We start from the raw sequence: 18,692 nt of genomic DNA on the forward strand, positions 1-18,692 counted from the left end.
GCCCTCCATTACCAGGAAAAATACACACCGTCACTTTAAGATCATTACTGAGTAATTTTCATGACTTTTCACACAAAATGCTAGCTGTTACCATTCACTCAATTGTTTATGCTAAGCTAAAGATGATGAAATACTGCCAGATTAAGGGAATAACTGGGCAGATTACAAAATCCTTTTTCATAACTATCTAACTGTGGGGGATACTTAGGGGTGGTGCATCCCTTTAAATAAATGTTTCTTCGTGTGAATATGAAATACAAGATAGAATAAACACTTTTCAAAGCTCTTATTCAACATGAGTAGTTTATTAAAACTTTCAATACCACACATTAAACAGAATATTCCATGGTTACTCATTGCAGAGAAGTCCAATAGAATAAAAATCAAATTTCTTTTTATTATTTTTTCTAATATCTAATAAAAAAAGCAATATTCTACTGGGTCTTTTTTTGTTATTTGGTGGATCAGCCCTTTTGATTTTCAACACCAGGGAAAATTTACACATCCTATACAGATTGTGAGCACACTCAAAGGTGAATAACACTAACGAGTTGAGGAGCAGTTTCTTTTTGCAGCAGCATATTTGACTGAGCTCCAGTGTACAGAATAAATATGTGTTTAGATTATCAGTAGATTACACAATACCAGCAGATTCATGTAAAAATGGTTTGACAATGCAAGAATAAAAACATCTGACCATCAAACATCTGCCTTTCATGGCTAACCCAGGTGACATTGTTCTCTTGCTTATGTACAATGAAGGGAACCAGATAAGCACACAAACGTCATTCTGAGAGCTCGTTACAAAATAGTGACAAATACAGCGACCTAAGGCACAAAAACAAAACTCCAGTGGTGCAAACCTTCATAAATCATGCTGCTAGTCATGGGTTTACAGCAACTAGAGACTGAATATTGCTCAAGGGTTGGAATTTTTGAGTTTGATAAAAAAAAAGGGAAAATGACACTGAAAGCAGAGGACATACTCTTTGTACAGCAGGGGGCGCTGTGGCTGTTAAACACCAGAAGCTTTATCGGAGTTTCTGCAGCAGTGCTTAGGTTTTCATTTAAAAAAGTAAAACTACAACAAATATTAAAAAAAAAAGTTTTTAAACAAATTACAAGATTTCAAATATTTTCTACAAAAGGAACCATCGAGCCGTGGGGGTACATTACAAATAAAACATAGCTTTAGGATTCTTCTGCCTAAAATACATCACACCACATTTCACTTAACAGTCTAATCAAACTTAGTCCCTCGAAAAACAAATGATGAATTAAGCAGTTCCTTTCCGTAGATATTTACAAATGACTTATAAAAAGCAGCATAAATACAGACTCTACAGTTAGACATGAAGAAGGACTGATCTGTTAATAATCGTTTATTTTACCCGAGGTGTTTTAGCATCTTGTCCTATAGTCTCACTAATGATGTACGTTTACACGGTCCTTTGTGCTTTGAAGAAGAGTATGATGAACAACTACTGTGAAGTGACCCAGATGCACATAAGCTTTATTCATTGAACTGATGACAGGAAGGAGTTTTTCTCTGAAAGCAGATGGAGGGAACAGCTCCACTATCTGGCTTTAGGCAGCCTGCTGCTTATGTTCCTCTGGTTGGTCAGGTTGTTCAGGACACAGTTCTTAGCCAGAGATGTCCTTTTGGAGTTGATCCTCTCTTTCTGTTGCTCCCAGTTGGATCCATCCCTTTCTTCCTCTGACTCCTCATCCTCCTCTTCCTCTTCGTTTTCATCCACCTCGCTTTCTGCATCGCTGCGTTCATCTTTCTCAACCTATTATGAAAGGTTAAAGGCCATGAAAGTTTATCTACCTCTACATCTGTCTGTAGCTAATTCAGTAATCCTCACCTTGCCCATGAAGGCAAATTTAAAAGCCATCCGCACAATGAGGTAGGCCCAGAAGACGTGCAGCGCCTGTAGCACTAACAGCAGAGCGTTGAAGAAATAATAACCAAAGAAGGGCTGGAAGAAGTCCATAGAGACCACCATGGTGGTGTGGATGATTCTGAAGAAGAGATAGTGAGACAGTTGGTGCTTCAGAGCGTTCAGTCACAACTTGACCTTCCCACTGTCTTTATGGGTGACCCCGCGAGGAAAGTTGACCATTGAGCAGGACTGATGGTTTATCCCTTGAGGTCCACATGGCAGGGGTGAGGTGGTGCTCACTCCTCACCCCTGCCACATGGACCTCAAGGGATAAACCATCAATCCTGCTCAATGGTCAACTTTCCTCGCTGGGTCACACCCATTAGGACAGCGAGAGGGCTAATTCTAACATTCAGCCTCACCTGCTAGGAAACACCACCAGTCTGGTAACCAGGAAAACAACAGCAAAGACGATAAACAGAGAGTCACATGTCCTTGTCCACACTGCATAGTGCAACATCTTGGCAGACTTGCAAAGAAAAAAGTAGAAAAATGAAAGAATAATAATAAAAAGAGCTTATATATAATAAAACATAATGCATAAGGCTTTAATAAGTCTGAATAGACTCAGTATTCTTTATGTAGATGATCGTTTATTTTACTGTGGATGTTTTAAGTGAAATACATTTTTGGAACCAATGTGCAAAAATTCCTTTGCTTTCATTCTCCATTAATCGGGTTTAGGAGGAGCCTGGATGAAGGCTACAACATGTTGGAAGGATGCTGATGTAACGTGATAGTGAGCATTATTACTGGGAAGAGGTTTTGCACATTCAAAAAAAACATTATTAACAGTGCTTCTCCACTTTCTTTTTGCTACGAGTAAAAAAAAATCAAAAGGAGATGAAAACTTATTAAAGTGAAATTCCCCACCGTGTGATCAATGAAGTCTATTCTATTCCATTCTATATGTATTGAACACTCGTTTAATCAATACGTTTGCAGTGGTCTCTAGTAGGAATGAATGCCTTGAAAGTCATACTGGGTGGAGAAAAAAAAAGCTTGGATGCCTCTGAATCAGGAAGTTCAAGTCAGCTGGAGGAGAAAGCAGTTTCAGACGGCAGGATTTGGACACTTATTTCCTGATATTTGGACATCTCGCCTTGGATTGGCTAACAACAACACAACTCTACCACTGACTCTGTTTGCTCTGCAACTTGGATGTTTTATCTCCACAAATAACACAAGCCTGGAGGAGTTCTGCTGTGTGGTGGAGTTGCTAATGCTAAATGTTAGCTTACACTAGCCAAGACGTTCTCTGCTGTTTCCTGGACGCTAAACCAACAACAGCCTTCCCTGTCAAGAGTCAAGATGGGTGAGTCTATGAATGTTAAGTGACAGTGTGGTGTAGATCTGTCAGGATTTTCTAATTCTAGAGTTTCACCGTTTATTTTCTATCAGAAGCTAATGCAGGAGATAGGTGCAGGAGACTATTTTCATGTTCAGCCTGCGTGACCGATTATAATTCATTCACATTTTTTAATGAGGCAAGCTTGAGAATGAGCTCGTGCATCTTGAGGGTAAACATCATCCCTCTAAAGTAAAGTTGAATGGAACGGAAAAAGCTAGAAACACTCAGATTCTTCCTGATCGAAGAAGTGATACTACTCTTTGTTTTGGTAGTTTGGATGTTTACAAGATCATAGAGCACAATAATCTGTGACCCTTCAAAAAGCAGTAAAAATGCTCAAAAACACTGGCAGTCAGAGGCGTTCTGATCAGATAATGATTGGCAGTTCATGAGATAATCAGACATTATAATTAAAACGGTTTTTCAGTGTTCCACGCCTTTAAAGAGCAAGTCTTAAATTCAACTGAAGCTGACATCTATCCCCTCTGACCTGCAGGCTTCGTACGTCATAAAGAAACCCAACATATTTCACACGCAGCCTGATGCTGAACCTAAAGATTAAACAACAATCATATCTGCATGACAATGTGGATTTTATCTGAGTTCAGACATTATGCTGTAACGCCAAAGGTAAAAGGACAAGGTCTGCCTGAGAAAATGGCACCAATCTTGATTTTGAGACCTTATCAGTGAAAATGATTAAACTAGACAATCATCGAGTTTCACTTCCAACCAGTTTAACTGCTAGTCTCAACACAGAAGGACCATTCTGCTGTAGGTCACAATACTTCTCTAGATGTACATCTATGACGTGCAAAACAACAAGGAAATAATCACAAAAAAATGTACTGAGAAAAGAAAACTCATTTATCTTCCAATCTAACAAAATCACACTCTGCATTTCCTCTTTCCAATTCAGCAAAAGGAGCGAAGAGTGAAAAGTCTTCACAAAGTAGCAGAGGAGACGCATGAACGAGGACTTTCTAATAGGGGTGCTCCGATCCCGTTTTTTGGCTCCCGATCCGATTCTGAGTCATTTGATTTTGAGTATCTGCAGATACCGAGTCCCGATCCAAAACTTTTCAGAAAAACATTAAAATAGGAAGAAAAAAATAAAAACATTTTAGCTAAGAAAAAAAGGGGGGAAAAAATCAGGAAAGCATGAAAATAAGAACACATCCAAATTGTCATTTAAGTTTCACTTAAATTTTTTGGGAAGTACACCGATTAAAAACTTGTTTACCGTAAATCCTCCAATATTAGCCTGTATTCATTTAACTGCCGGGTATCATATTTTGGCCGGTGTCGGAGTCGGCGGAGGTGAATAATGGCCGGTTTTTTATTGTGGCCGGGTGGAATGTGGTAACAAGCAAGTACGGGGGGGGGGCGGTTGTGTCATCGTCTCACTTTTGATTTGACAGTGACAGACCGCGAGGGTAACTTTAACCATGGCAGGTGCGGAGACGAAGAGGAGGCAAAAATTTGATGTCATGTTCAAAGAGAACGTGCTGATTATGCTGCAGAACACTCTGGGGAGCAGTAGCAGGGGTTGTATGAACTAGTCACTAGTCGACTTCACCGCTCTATAGTGACTTGTTATGCCGGTCATCGACTAGTCGCTGTCACGTGATAATGACCGGCAAGATGCAGTCCTCGGAAAAGACAGCAGCCTGCTGTCAGCAGGTGACAAGCTCCTGCGCGTCGGGAGGCAACGCGCTGTGCTAGAGCGTCGGTACTGACACCCGCCGTAAAACGGACATTTGACCAAATTGTGACGTTTACCCTCTTGCAATTTAACATTCCCCTCATCCCCATCCTAATCTTAACCAGCGTGTGCATGCAAAGCTGATTGTTGACACACTCCAGACATCTGCGTCCTGAGCGTGGCCATTATCAAATTAGGTGTCGCCACCTCAAAAACAAATTTAACACGGGATCGTTCATGTCGGCTCATTTCCTTTTATGTTTTCTGTCTTTTATTTGTGCCTGATGCTTTTCGCTGCTGTGGAGCAGGGCGCATCACCTGTTTTGTCCTCCGGTGACACATGTCACTGATGCGGCCGGCGAGCAGCGTTCACGCCGCTGTTTTTGCGGTCGGTAGATCTTTTAGAACTGCAGTTCAAAGGTAACTCATAAGGTGAATATATATATGAACCCAGGTAGCAGTTTTTCTTTAGGATTGAGAGGAGATGCAGGAAGGTAATAAACAGGCAGGACAGAAAAATAGTCAAATAAAAACAAGTTAGTTTTTGTACCTGGTGGTTGCAACAAACAGACACCACTGAAGGTAATCAGAAGTGAGGAACAGAAAATGAAATAATTATTTTAATGTTTAGAGACGCAGTAACTCTGAGAGGCTGCAGGTGCATCAGTGAGTTTGCGGCCGCTGGGCAGGGGGAGGGGGGAGAGGGCTGAAGCAGAAACTACCGTTGTTAAAAGAAATGTGTTTAACTTTGAAAATGTGGGCACACTTTTAATTGTCAAAAACTCCAGCGAACCATTAGTTGATTTTGCTCAAATAGAAATTGAGGCCTGCCTTTAATTCTGGCCCTCCTTCCAATAAAGGCCTGGAGCTTGATGAGCTTGAGTCAAATACAGGCCCGGGCCTGTATTAGAGGATGTATGATATATTAATAATATACTTAAAAGTAGCAGCGTTGCTCAAGTTGTTTACTCCCTCAATATGCAGCTGTGAACAATGTTCACGTGACGGAGAAGGCAAGCGGAGCCTTCAGCAGGTAGGGTAACTTTTCTCTGCATAACACCTGCAGCTCCAGCGCGCAGCTGCGTGCTACATGGGAACTAGAAACCCAGATGTTTTGCAGTCTGTTGGAAATTTATCTTTGTTCATTAGAGTAACTTTTTCTGTCGGCTGGCACCGCATTTTTGTCCGACTTCACTGTGAACTGTGACTGTTAGAGGTAAACTGGGGATTAACAGAGACCGGGGATTTGCTTTGTTGATGCTCGAAGGGAAAAGCCGACAGCGAATGTAGCTTGTACGAAGGCAGCAAATCATGGTGTCTGTAGCTCTGCCTTTGCAGTCCAGTTTAAAATACCACCGAGATGCAGGTATCTTAGCTCTCCTGAGGAGACACGTTAGCTCTGTGTTAGCCAACAGCGGCACTTGGTGTCTGAGTCCTTGCCTTCTGTAAATTGTTTGACGTTACTGTGTTGTCGTCGTACAAGAAAAAAATATTATTGATGTAGAGGGACTTATTGAAATTAAAACTAAGCCATTGTCATTCCATTTGAAAATCTCTATTTCAGGATGAATTAAAATTCACGTTTGTTGTTTTAAAAGGTTAAATCCGATTTATTTCTCCCGAGTCCGATCCCTTCAAAAACAAGTGATCTGGATTGATTTCCGATCATGTGATCGGATCGGAGCATCCCTACTTTCTAATGACTCAGTTTTAATCTGAAATCAGGTTTCTGGTGTTTTACCTCGAGGATGAAGTCAGACGAATCGTGCACCAGCATCACCAAGGTGCCAACCCTCACATAGTTGGCACAGTAAGAGAAACTAATAAGGAACAAGGTGGCGATGTGATGAATCACCTGCTCCTTAAAGTCCTGGAACATGTGCAAAACACACAAAATGGAAAAACAAACAATATAAATCATTTTTAAATCCAAACCATCCAGGGTAACTTACACAGCCTGAGTCTAAAGATGTGCAAAACCTGGTTTTGAAACAAATGATGATTAAATTAAAGTGCAGGTATGATGCAGTCAGGAGACAAGAACTTTTGCAGCAACTAGTGCAATAAAACAAACAAAAAAATACTTGAATTTTTTTGTTTTTATTATGTGTCGTGTTAAGATTTCATGATTCTGGCTCATATACTCACTTTTCGTTTGACGTCCACAGAAATGCTGAGAAGCAGGGACAAATAGAAACTCATCTCCAACATGTAATACCAGTAATGAACATCTGCCACAGGCTGGAGAACGAGAGGAAGAGAAGCAACAACAAGCAAACATTTACGCTGTAAAACGTCAGGAGATTTTTAAACACTTGCTTACATGTGCAATCACAGGGAGCCATGTTGAAATTACAGCAGGCAGCAACGATAAGCAAACATCCATTAAAAAATACACTAAGTAAAACCATTCTGAAGGTTTAAATTCAAGTGTGCAATCAGTAAAACACAGAAACATTGTGGGTGGGATTTGGAGTGAAATAGACCCTCACAATGTCATGTTCTGTGTCCCTCTGTCCCCAGCCTCCTCCTGTTCTCACTCCAGGTTCTCCTCTTGTGTCCCATTATTATCCCCAGCCCTCTCTAGACTTCCCTCAGGCGTCCTCCTAATCACTCCCTGATAATTCCTAGTCATAATAATAATAATAATCCCTTATTTTAGTCCTCCTCATCCATCTAGTTATTAGTTGTTTATTCTGGCCCTCGGTCTTTAGGATTAGTTTTATCTGTGTTTTGTAGGTTAAGGTTTATCTGCCATCCTGCTTGTTTTTTTCTCATCATTTAGGTAATTGTACGCACCTGCCTTCCCTCCAGATCTCACTCCTCACACCTGTCACCTGTTTCCCAGATCACCTCCCTCTGTGTTTTAAAAACCCTGTCTTGTCCTTCAGTGTTTGTCGGTCCATTGTTGCGTCTACGTCGTTTTGTTCCCTCCAGAGCGTTGCCTGAGTCCGTGCTCAGTTGTGAGCTTCTGTTTTGTTTTTGGACCGCTGGATCAAGTCTCCTCCTTCAAATAAAGGATTTACTTATTTACATCTGCTACTGTCTCGTGTGTTCTGCGTTTTTGGGTCCTAACCTCCTGCTCAGCGTGACACATAAGAGCTCTTTGTCCTACTCGGGATTCTCCACCATTTAATGTCTTTAGCTCAGTAACAAGATTTATGTGTGCAGAAATAAACCTGAGCATTTGGGTTCCGCTCTAACAAAAGAGGACGTGTTGGAGTCAAAAAAAGTTGTGAGGAACTATCTTAAAAGGAAAAAAAAACCTTACTGAACATTCAACATCCCATGCTTGCAGCGTAACAATGGTAGGAAGTGGACTCAGACATGACCTTTATCGCTGAGAGGTTTCAGAAAAGGAAACACATTCAGCAGCAGCAGTCTGGCTTGTGGGAGCCGTAATCAGTCACACTGCAGATGGAGACCACTGTATTTTATAATAGGGTGTTCTGTTGGGGGTCGTGACCCTGGGAAACGATGTACAGGCATACTGAGCTGTCACCAACACAGCACAGATAGCTCACAAACAGAACAGCAGCATTCCTCTAGAAGGACTGAAGGAGTTTACCCAAAAAAGCAGCAGGTGGACAAGAACAAATGTGCTGAGTCACCTACTAAAGACCTTGTTTTACTGGACATGTGTTTGTTTAATCATACAGCAAACTGTATAAATGAGATAAATGACATTGGTAATGATCCGTGACGGACATTTGTTTAGATAAATATTTACACATGACAATTAATTTTAATTATTATACACATGGTAAATGGCCTGTTTTTGATATAGCACCTTCTAGAGTCCTGGAACCCCCCAAGGCGCTTTACAACACAATCAGTCATCCACCCATTCACACACACATTCACACACTGGTGGGGATGAGCTACAATGTAGCCACAGCTGCCCTGGGGCGCACTGCTAGAGGCGAGGCTGCCGAGCACTGGCGCCACCGGTCCCTCCAACCACTACCAGCAGGCAACTTGGGTTAAGTGTCTTGCCAAAGGACACAACGACAGTGACAGACTGAGATTACGGGGCGAGCACTTAAATCCTGTGCCACCGTCACCCCGGTATATATATATATATATATGCCAGTATATATATATATATATATATATATATATATATATATATATATATATATATATATATACATATACACACATATATATATATTTATATATATATGCTATCTTGTGTCTCCTGCTTCTCACCTGTTTAGGATAACCCGTCCAGCACTCTTTCTGATCCCAGAACCACGGAGTCTGAGAAATAAAAGATATTTGCTCAGACTTTTATTACTCCTACACATCCACTCTGTGTTACTGTAGCATAGTTAAAGCATGTAAATGGTTCCATAATTAAGACTCTTACATTAATTAGAGAGCAGAGGCCTGCTGTGAACGAGATCAGGTAGAACACAAATCTCCACCTGCACAGAAATAATCACTCATCAACTAAAAGAATAAAGATTAAAATAAATAAAATAACATCAAAACATTAACATAATAACATAACCATTACAGTGTTTTTCATCTAGGTTTATTTTGTTTTTAATGATGTTTTTTATAAAAGCCAAAACTCACGATGCCTCGCAGAACTTTTTTGTGTTGCTAGGTCGGTCCTGGTTCCTTCTGTGTTTGAACCACGTCTGGATCTTTTTTTGTGAGAGCCCACACAGCTTCATCAAGCTCACCACTTCACTCTAAACACACAAACAATATTTGAAATGAAAATTCCCTTGTGTTGTTATGAGTGGACTGTGATGGATGTGCTCCGTCTAAAACCCTGAGCTCAGCTGATGAGTCAGTAATGAGAGCCGTCACCTGGGTGATCCCTCTCCTCTCTTTTCTGCACCCTCATACCTCACACGGACTTTCGTTCTGCTGAAGGTTATTTACAAGGTTAAGACTTGTTTATTTGTTGAGACAAAAGGAGTAAAACCCGCTGGCTGGTGATTGCATCTGCATCATTTACAATCCAGCTGATTGTTCTGTACTACAGTTTAAAATGTTAATGCATTAATGTCACATGTACATGCATGGACCTTCTGCACAAGCACAATTACAAGTGTTGTTCACTATCAAAATCTTATTTTTCTTGTCTTGTCCTGACAGCTGCACAGCTGTGCTCGTCTGCACAGGAACCCTGCACTGCCACGGCAAATAAGCCAAAGAGGTGATGTCCACTGCATTAATCTGAACTCTGACCTGCTTGCCTGAACATATCTACTGGTAAACAGAAGAAAAAAATTCTCATTGAAAACTGAATAATTTTATACCCAGTGTATTATTCGTGCTTCTTCCAGTGCAGTGAATAATTAACTGTTAGAACAGAAACAACCAGAGAGATGACAAGTTACCAAGGCAAAAACCAAAGCATGTGGTGAAATAATTTAATCAGTTATAGGTTGACTCACTGGCAAAAACATTATTGCCCACTTTTCACCTTCTGGCTGTAGGAGGTACAGTACAGAAAGCTAGTGCGTGAACATCTGGAGATCATGTTTCATGACTCTCTGACACACTCCTGGAGCATTTGACCTCCACTGTCACCAATGATGATGATTTAGTTCAGTGGTTTTAAACGTTTCCGCTTCAGACCCATAAAATAACAAATGTCAAGACATGCGACCCAAACATGCTTAAAGTATCATTAGATAGTTTTTAAGTTAGAGTCTAACATTGATCTCTGTGATTGTTGAGTTACAAACCTGACCACTTCCATATTTGACACCACTCTGCTGCCCTCTGCTAATCCACCCGCTTCTTAAGACACAGAGTCTTGACGCCTCTCTCCATAGCAGCTTCAGACCCATCTCTAAACTTCTGTTCATCTCCAAGATCTTGGAAAAAGTTGTGGCTAAACAACTCACAGCTGCTCTTGATGAACATAACATCTATGATAGCTTACAGTCAGGTTTTCGTAGAGCTCATTCCACTGAAACAGCTCTTCTTAGGGTCTCTAATGACCTTCTGACTCACAGTGATGCAGGGGACTGTTCTGTTCTGGTCCTGCTGGACCTGACTGCAGCCTTTGACACTGTTGACCATCAACTGCTACTGGAGAGGCTGAGAGACTGGGTAGGCCTGTCAGGAACTGCTCTAGATTGGTTCTCCTCTTATCTCTGAGCGCTCCTTCTCTGTGGCCGTCTCCAAGTTTTGGTCCTCCAACACATCACTCACCCATGGTGTCCCACATGGTTCTGTGCTGGGGCCTCTGCTCTTCCTCCTCTATTTGCTTTCTCTCTAGCACATGCTGAGATCTTTTAAAGGAATCTCCTACCATCTTTATGCAGATGACATCCAACTTTACATCTCCTTTAAGCCCCATGAGACGTCTAAGCTGCAGCTGTTACACACCTGCTTAGACTCTATCAAAACCTGGATGGTGGGAACTTTCTACAGCTGAATGAAGATAAGACTGAGATCCTCATCTGTGCCCCAGACAATCTGGTTCCCAAAGTCGGAGACTCTCTTGGTCAGCTTTCTTCTCACACCAAACCCTCTGTCAGGAATCTTGGTGTGACCTTTGACCCAGCTCTCACCCTGGATTCTCATGTCAGTTCTCTTGTTCGCTCTTCATTCTTTCATCTCAGGAACGTTGCTAAGCTGAGTCCCATTCTTTCCTGCTCTGAACTTGAGAGTGTTATCCACACCTCCTGTAACTCTCTTTTCACATGTCTGAGCAGAACCTCCCTGAACCGTCTACAGGTGGTTCAGAATGCCTGTGCTTGGCTTCTGACCAAGTCCTCCAAACACACCCACATCACCCCGCTTCTCCTCCAGCTTCACTGGCTGCCAGTCAACTTCAGGGTTCATGTCAAGATCCTGGTTCTGATAGGGCCTTACATGGACAAGCACCATCTTACATTGGTGATCTTCTTAGTCCTTACACCCCCAGCAGGTCCCTGAGCCTGGTGGTGACCTGGCTTTGTTGCTACTGGACTTGTAAGTAATAACATTTTTTGTCCAACAGTGCGGTTCTTTTTACTTCGTGATTTATTTTAGTATTAAGAGCGGAGCCCTCTGCACATCATCCACTCACAAAATGGTGCTGCACAGCCGATGGACGCTGAGAATCAAAAAGAAGCATAAAATAACCACATCCCTCACCGATGGTGCCCCACAAACTAGCGTTAGTTTCTTTTTTACTTACACCAAATAAACCTTTGCTCACCTGAGTGCTCCAGCCATCTTGTTTTTTATTTTAGTATTAGGTGGCTCATGGTAGCGTTAGCACTAGCCACTGCAGGCTGCAGCAGGGTTATTTCAGATAGTAGTAATTCCACTTTCAACCAGTAGGGAAAAGGAGCAGGAAACGGCTCTAGGAAAAAAGCTTCAGTTCATGATCACTTACGACCATTTATGAAAATTCAGTTGAGATTTAGTGACAACTATGTTACAAAAATTGCTTCGGAAATTGTTTTTCAATTTCATTAGAATTTTTGAAAATCATCTCAACACCACCTGTGCAGTTCTTGGTAACTCACAGTGGGGTCCCAACCCCAACTTTGGGAACCACAGATCTAAGCTAAACTTGCGTACTCAAACCTATATTCCCTTTTCTGGGCTTGTTCAAACAACAGACCAAAAAAGTTACACATTTGTGTTTTTAACTGATTATGCAACTGTGTAAATGCACCCATCAGACTGGCAACTGAGAATAAAAAAAGAAGCTTTGGAAGCCCAAAGATCATTCTCTGTGCTCATGTTAGCATGGGCATGCAAATTCCAACAATCTCGCAAAGGATGATGATAAAAAGGTCCTTTCGTTTTTGTCCTGATTATCAGAAACAGGTTTTGTGCATCTTTCCCAAAGATGTTATCATCTGCGCTGCAGCACATCGCTGCCTTGGTTGGAAACAAAATCCTTCATTCCCCTTTCCTCCATCAGAAAATATGTCTGGACTGACATATGTCTATAACAATATGGCAAATAGCACAATAAATCTGATGCTGGCAAAAAGTATTCATAATCATTGCCCTTTTAATGTATTTTCTTACTCATCTGCATTCATTCAAATGGATTTTGATCATGACAATGGATGTATTTATCAGTTTTTTTTAGAATAGATGGAGGCTATGTAGTCAGATACCTGCCTGAGTGTTTGGGTGAACGTGCTCTTAAATGCACGACTGAAAACCTCTGGTCTCTGTCCCACAGCAGACAGACGCTTTAGGACAAATCAGATTAGAGATTCTTAAACAGAAAAACAGCACCTGTCTTTTTCTTTCCGAATCCAAATCCAGATATTTTTGTGCAGTTGGACTCAGTGTAAATAGAACAATGCAAACCTGCGATGGCTGCCGACTGTTGTGTTTGTAGAACGTCTCCAGCTTTGGGACGGACGTGGCTCGAATGCGAACCCGATCCTTCACACCTAAACATTTGCTGAAAGGAATGGCGATGATCCTGACAGGACAGAAAACAGGGGAGAAGAGAAATACAACTGTAATGAAATAAAACATATTATTCAGTTGAGTAAATTATGCTATGATAATCAAGGGCAATCAGCAGCAGTCAAAAGCAAAACAAGAGAGGTCATTATGCAGCTTCTGGCAGCCTGTAGAGCCGCTGCTCTGGGTGCACTGTGACATTTGGAAGGACGGCTTCTTCATTAGCAGATATTGCATTAAAATACATTTGATATGTGTGTGCGTGTGTGTCCCCTCAAAAGTTACAAAAAGAAACAATGATAAAAGTGACTATTCGGAAAATATTGTTCTGATAAAGGTCTTTGTGTGTGTGTGTGTGTGTGTGTGTGTGCGCGCGTGCGTGCATGTTTGTGTGTGTGTTTGTGTGCGTGCGTGTATGTGTGTGTGTGTGTGTGTGCACATCAAGAGAATAAATCACACATGTAACTTTATCTCAGAGACAATCCTCTGAAAGTGGGAAAAGAATGAAAGATCAGAGTCAAAGAGAAGGTCAGTGTGGCTTTAAAGAGACACAGTCTCTGGTCTGGTTACAGGAGCCCCCCCCCCCCCCCCCCCCCCCCCCTACACACACACACACACAGGGAGCAGCTGTGGCATGTGCTGATATAATGAAGACACACCTCACCCATCTTCCAGCTGACTGACTTCTCCGTAGCAACAATGACACACAGATGCCCGCTGGTTTCATACATGCACAGGTGCATTCTGGTAGTCAGCTTTTGTTGTTGTCCTCTCACCCATGACTGCTTCCAACATAGCTACTATTACTACTCTGCTAATACACACCTCATGAAGGCTCAAACAAAGACCCAAATTAAGCTAACAGATGCAACACTTTAACATTTAAAGTCAATGTAATACATGATATGGAGGTGTGTGTAAAATGCATGTGTGTTCCTAGACATGCATGTAAGCAGCTGCTGTGGTTGTTTCACACGTGCCTCGGCAGCAGAAGAACCAGTTGGTGCATATGATTCCTCGGCATTAGAAAGCTCTAAAAAACAAAGCCATTTACTTTTCATTTCCTGGTAAATAACTAAATGACATTGAAAATTCAAAGTTAAGGACTTGGACTTGACTTGAACTTGGTTGTCTTTGACTTTGACTTGACTTGAGACCTGACTAGAAAGTCTTGTGACTTACTTGTGACTTACAAAGCAGTGACTTGGTCACACCTGTGTGCAGCACTAGTCTCTCCATGCACTTCATAATGAGAGGAATTTAAGCTACAGAGCCTGTAGTCGCTGTGGCTTGATATTGCAGACTTTTTGGGTATTGGTACCATTGTGGAGGTTTTTAGACAGGTGGGGGTCTTATGCTGAAGATATCTGTGAAGGCCTCAGCCATCTCTGCTGCACAGTAACGTAGCACCCTTCCCTGAATGCCTTGTGGACCAGCTGCTTTCTTCATGTTAACCCCTCTGAGTGTACGCTGTACCTCAGCAGTCTGCAGGATGCACCTGGCTGTTGCTCGTTGCTGCTTTGCAGGCTTTAGAGTCTTGTCTCCTGATATTTTGACATCTCGCCTCAGATGTCAAAACAGCAATGCAGCTCAACCACTGAATTGCAATATTGATGTTTATCTCCACAAATAACACAATCCTGGAGGAGCTTCTACTGTGTGGTGGAGTTGCTAATGCTAATGGTTAGCTTCTACTAGCCGAGACGTTCTCTGCTGTTTCCTGGATCAACTCAATTCAAAGATACTTTATTAATCCCAGAGGGAAATTAAAGTTTCAGTACACACAATTCTGAGACCAGACATACATACATAGGCAAAAACACATGACAAGAATTGGTGACTGTGGTCATTCGCAACCCGAGTCGCGCTACCTTAATAGAGATCAGAGGGTTTACATGAGGATTGAGTCAAGTGGAGGAAAAAAAGGTACTTCAGAGTTACCCTCCACACGGAGGGCAGCTTTGCTAGCAAAAAACACCTCAGACAGAAATGCTACAGGCTTCAGACATTATGCAACATAAGTGTCCACTAGGTGGGGAGGTAGGGTTGGGACTCTCCTCACATCAGTGCATGCAGCTGCAATGAGCAGCGCTCGTCACCTCCGTTTGGACAGGGGAAGGAGGTAATTGGGTTGGAAAGCACAGTGACTCCTGGAAACGGTTCAACGGCTTTCACCGGTCACAGTCCCACCCCGGGTGGGATAGGGAGACAGAGTTGCCATGGCGACTGCAGCACTCCACATTTCTTCTGGGGAAGTGATCACTTCAGCCTCACAGGCTCAAGGGCACCAGATTCAGATAAAAACTTGTTTTAGGGCCAGACAGAGATAATTTCCTCTCTGTCTTAAAGTTCTGTTGGTCTCCAAATCCAATAATGGCGTAAATTAATCTATTCCCAACCGTGCTCCTTGATTGAATTAACCTTCTGTGCCAGAGCCTGAATCTCAGCCAAAGTTCCAAGCTTACGACTCATCTCAACAATTATATAAGTTTGTGCGTTCACAATGTGGTGTAATCCATCCCTGAGCTAAGGGATTGAGCCGATATTCCTCGAAAGCTCATTAATTTTCTGGTAAGCCAGGTAGCCGCTCAGGCCAAACAGCAGGAATCCCGACACCAACACCACGAATATCCAGACATCTTCAGAATCCTCTACAGACTGTTGAGAGAGGCAGATCAGGTTCCACTGTTTCCAGGTGTCCATGATATGCCCAGCTGGCTCTGTCCCAGATGGGCACCCGAGAGCCCCTTCTCCCGTTCTCATCGTTGAAAAAATCTTGTCAATCGTGTTGAGAGACCAACCGACCAGGTCCATTTTTAATAATTTCCAGTTTCCAGAAAAAATGCAGAAGCGCCGTACACCCAAAGACAGACAAAGAACCTTGGGATAAGATAGGGAGGAGAGGAGGAAAAAAGCATGTGTACTCTCCAAGAGCCGGAAGAAGAATGCTAAACCAACAACAGCCTTCGCTGTCATGAGTCAAAATGGGTGAGTTCATGAATGTCAAGTGACAGTGTGACGTGGATCTGTCATGCTTTTCAAATCCTAGAGTTTTACCGTCAATTTTCAATCAGCAGCTGATGCAGGAGTTGTAGGAGACTATTTTCATGTTCAGCCTGCATGAAAAACTCAGAGTGACTGATTATAACCAAAACTAATATACTTTTTTTTTCACAGCTCCACACATTGAAGAATAAAGCAAGAAAGCTAAAAACTGCATTTTTTTACCTCAAAAACACCACACTATATCAGCTAGTAAACTAAATGGTTATATAGGTGTGTCACATTAGGAATTATGGCCAAAAAAGTGCCAACAAAATGATATGAAAACATGTTTTTATGGTTGCTTACACCATTTTCCACAACCATCAGATACTGTGACTGTAGGGTGAAGACTGGATAAAGAGGATGGACCTTAGAAATGTTATTTTTCAAAATGTAGCTAGCTTTAAACAGCTTTTTCAAAGCATAGTCACCAATTTTATGCTTCTGGTTTGATTTAGCTGCAAAATGTCCTAATTTAGCTTAGAAAGCGTCAAAAATGTTCTCCTGCATTAGAATAAAATACTAATAGTATCAGAAAATGTGAATTTTCATTGGACATTTTATGTAAGATGTTAAGTGCTTCAAGACAGCTTCGGTTAATAAAATATTCAAGACAAAGTTTCCCTACTTCTTGTGTTTTTATCTCATCCCAAAGATCAACTAAATTGTCTTCGTCGGAGAAGAGCTTTTCTGCAAACCTCCAGATGAAAATGTGGTCTTGTACAACAAGCACTGGTGGGAATTTACATTAAATCAGACATTCTTTGCCCAAACGCTTGCTGAGCTCTCTATTAAATTGTGCAGGCTATAAATCAGCCATGCAGCAAAAGAAAGCTCATTCACTTTGGCTGTAAGCTTCCACAAAAGAACCAAACTGGTCTGCAAATTTAGACCAACATGCATGCATATTAACTTTTAATAAGGCTGGACTCTGAAGTGGAAGACAGGCTGAAAAATATCAACTAATGCTTATTTCTCGCTCCATGTGTGTGCAGCCTGATTTAGCCTCACCTTTCAAATACATATCTGAGGACTATAAAGACAACGGCCAGAGGCAGGGTGTAGATGAGATCCCTGGGTAGAGGAAAGTGGCCCTCGCCTTGCTCCATCTCAGTGTCCTGCCAGGAGATACCAGGAGGGAGCCAGTACTCCTCCTGCCACAGCCAATAATTCAGCAGGGCCTCCATCCTGGAAACAAAGGAGGTGTTGTGCAGAAATGTGTACTGGACCTCAGACACACAATAAATCAATCTCTTCTTGTTTATAAAAAAACACAACTAAATAAAAGTTAGGATTAAAAAACACATTAACTCCATTGTGGTTGCTAGACTGGTGAATTTCATCATTACCTCACATGTTTTATGCACATATTTGACACATTGAGCTCCTTAGACGTTCTAAACCATATTTATAAAAACGTTATTACACAAGAATTGTTTTGGGAATATAATCTGAGCATTTGCTGATCCGTAGCCCTGTATCCTCTAGGCCTGTATGCAGATTACAGTTTGGATCACATGCAGCCTCCTGTCAAAGCGCACTGAGACATAGCGGCACATCAAAGGCTACGCAGCCTGACGTCAAAAGGAACCGCAAAATCGCGTCAGGAAACGCGATTTTTTCCCACTAATGTTTTGATTTAAAGTGAAAACAAGCAGATATCTGCTAGAAACGACTCTATTCGCGTGCAGAGACGCCCACCCCTGGCTGTCACCCCGCTAGAACAGCCTCGAGCCCAGCGGCAGGAAGCTCATCTGTGTTCATTTTACATCCAAAATAAGACGAGCTGCAGCATCGGAGGAGCTGGTAGCGCTTACCTGTTCGTGTTCATGTTGATGATGATGATGATGATGATGAGAAACAAGCACGGGGAATGGGAGAGGAGAAGGAGGAGCTTGATTTCCACGCACCCTGCTCCCCGAGGAGGGCGGAGACAAGCACGCGCAGTTTTTTTATTTTTATTTTTACCAACGTGAAACAAGCAGGCTACCGGAGCCAACGCACATGCTGCCGATAGGAACGCCTCGTTTAGGAGAACATACCCTGACTGCACACCTGTGTTTCTGTACTTATGGGAACCCTTCATTGAATTCTTCATTTTAGTGGCTGAATTATAATCCCAACCCTAACCTATCCCTACAATTTAAGACATTCCTCTAAAACCGAATGTCAAAGGGGACAGGGACCAGCTGAATGTCCCCACAATTTAAAAATGTCCACATAGGTTAAAAGTTAAAAATGTCTCCCA

General features: G+C 42.0%; 1 protein-coding gene across 2 annotated transcripts; it reads right to left on the reverse strand.

Moving 5' to 3' along the window:
• Positions 1–284: 284 nt before the first annotated feature.
• Positions 285–18,396, reverse strand: cers4b (ceramide synthase 4b). Of its 2 annotated transcripts, XM_015970541.3 has the most exons (11): positions 18,262–18,396; positions 17,456–17,632; positions 13,298–13,415; positions 9,587–9,705; positions 9,375–9,432; positions 9,215–9,265; positions 7,151–7,243; positions 6,744–6,872; positions 2,309–2,415; positions 1,869–2,025; positions 285–1,793 (listed from the first exon to the last, which is right to left on the reverse strand). In XM_015970541.3, exons 1-11 carry the CDS (start codon positions 18,273–18,275, stop codon positions 1,578–1,580), a joined length of 1,239 nt encoding a protein of 412 aa, XP_015826027.3. In that variant the 5' UTR covers positions 18,276–18,396; the 3' UTR covers positions 285–1,577. The 2 variants fall into 2 exon arrangements, with proteins under 2 accessions (XP_015826027.3, XP_054608334.2); XM_054752359.2 differs by lacking the exons at positions 9,215–9,265; positions 9,375–9,432; positions 9,587–9,705.
• Between the last annotated feature and the right edge of the window lie 296 nt (positions 18,397–18,692).

This window comes from Nothobranchius furzeri, chromosome 8, assembly GCF_043380555.1.
Source record: "Nothobranchius furzeri strain GRZ-AD chromosome 8, NfurGRZ-RIMD1, whole genome shotgun sequence".
Lineage (NCBI taxonomy): Eukaryota > Metazoa > Chordata > Actinopteri > Cyprinodontiformes > Nothobranchiidae > Nothobranchius > Nothobranchius furzeri.

Bases quoted from the DNA above. Each gene is read 5' to 3' on its own strand.
- cers4b (XM_015970541.3), bottom strand. The intron at 13,416-17,455 runs GTGAGGCTAAAT...CTGTCCTGTCAG, and splicing joins CTCAGATATGTATTTGAAAG to GATCATCGCCATTCCTTTCA. The intron at 2,416-6,743 runs GTAAAACACCAG...TTTCTTTGCAAG, and splicing joins CGTCTGACTTCATCCTCGAG to TCTGCCAAGATGTTGCACTA.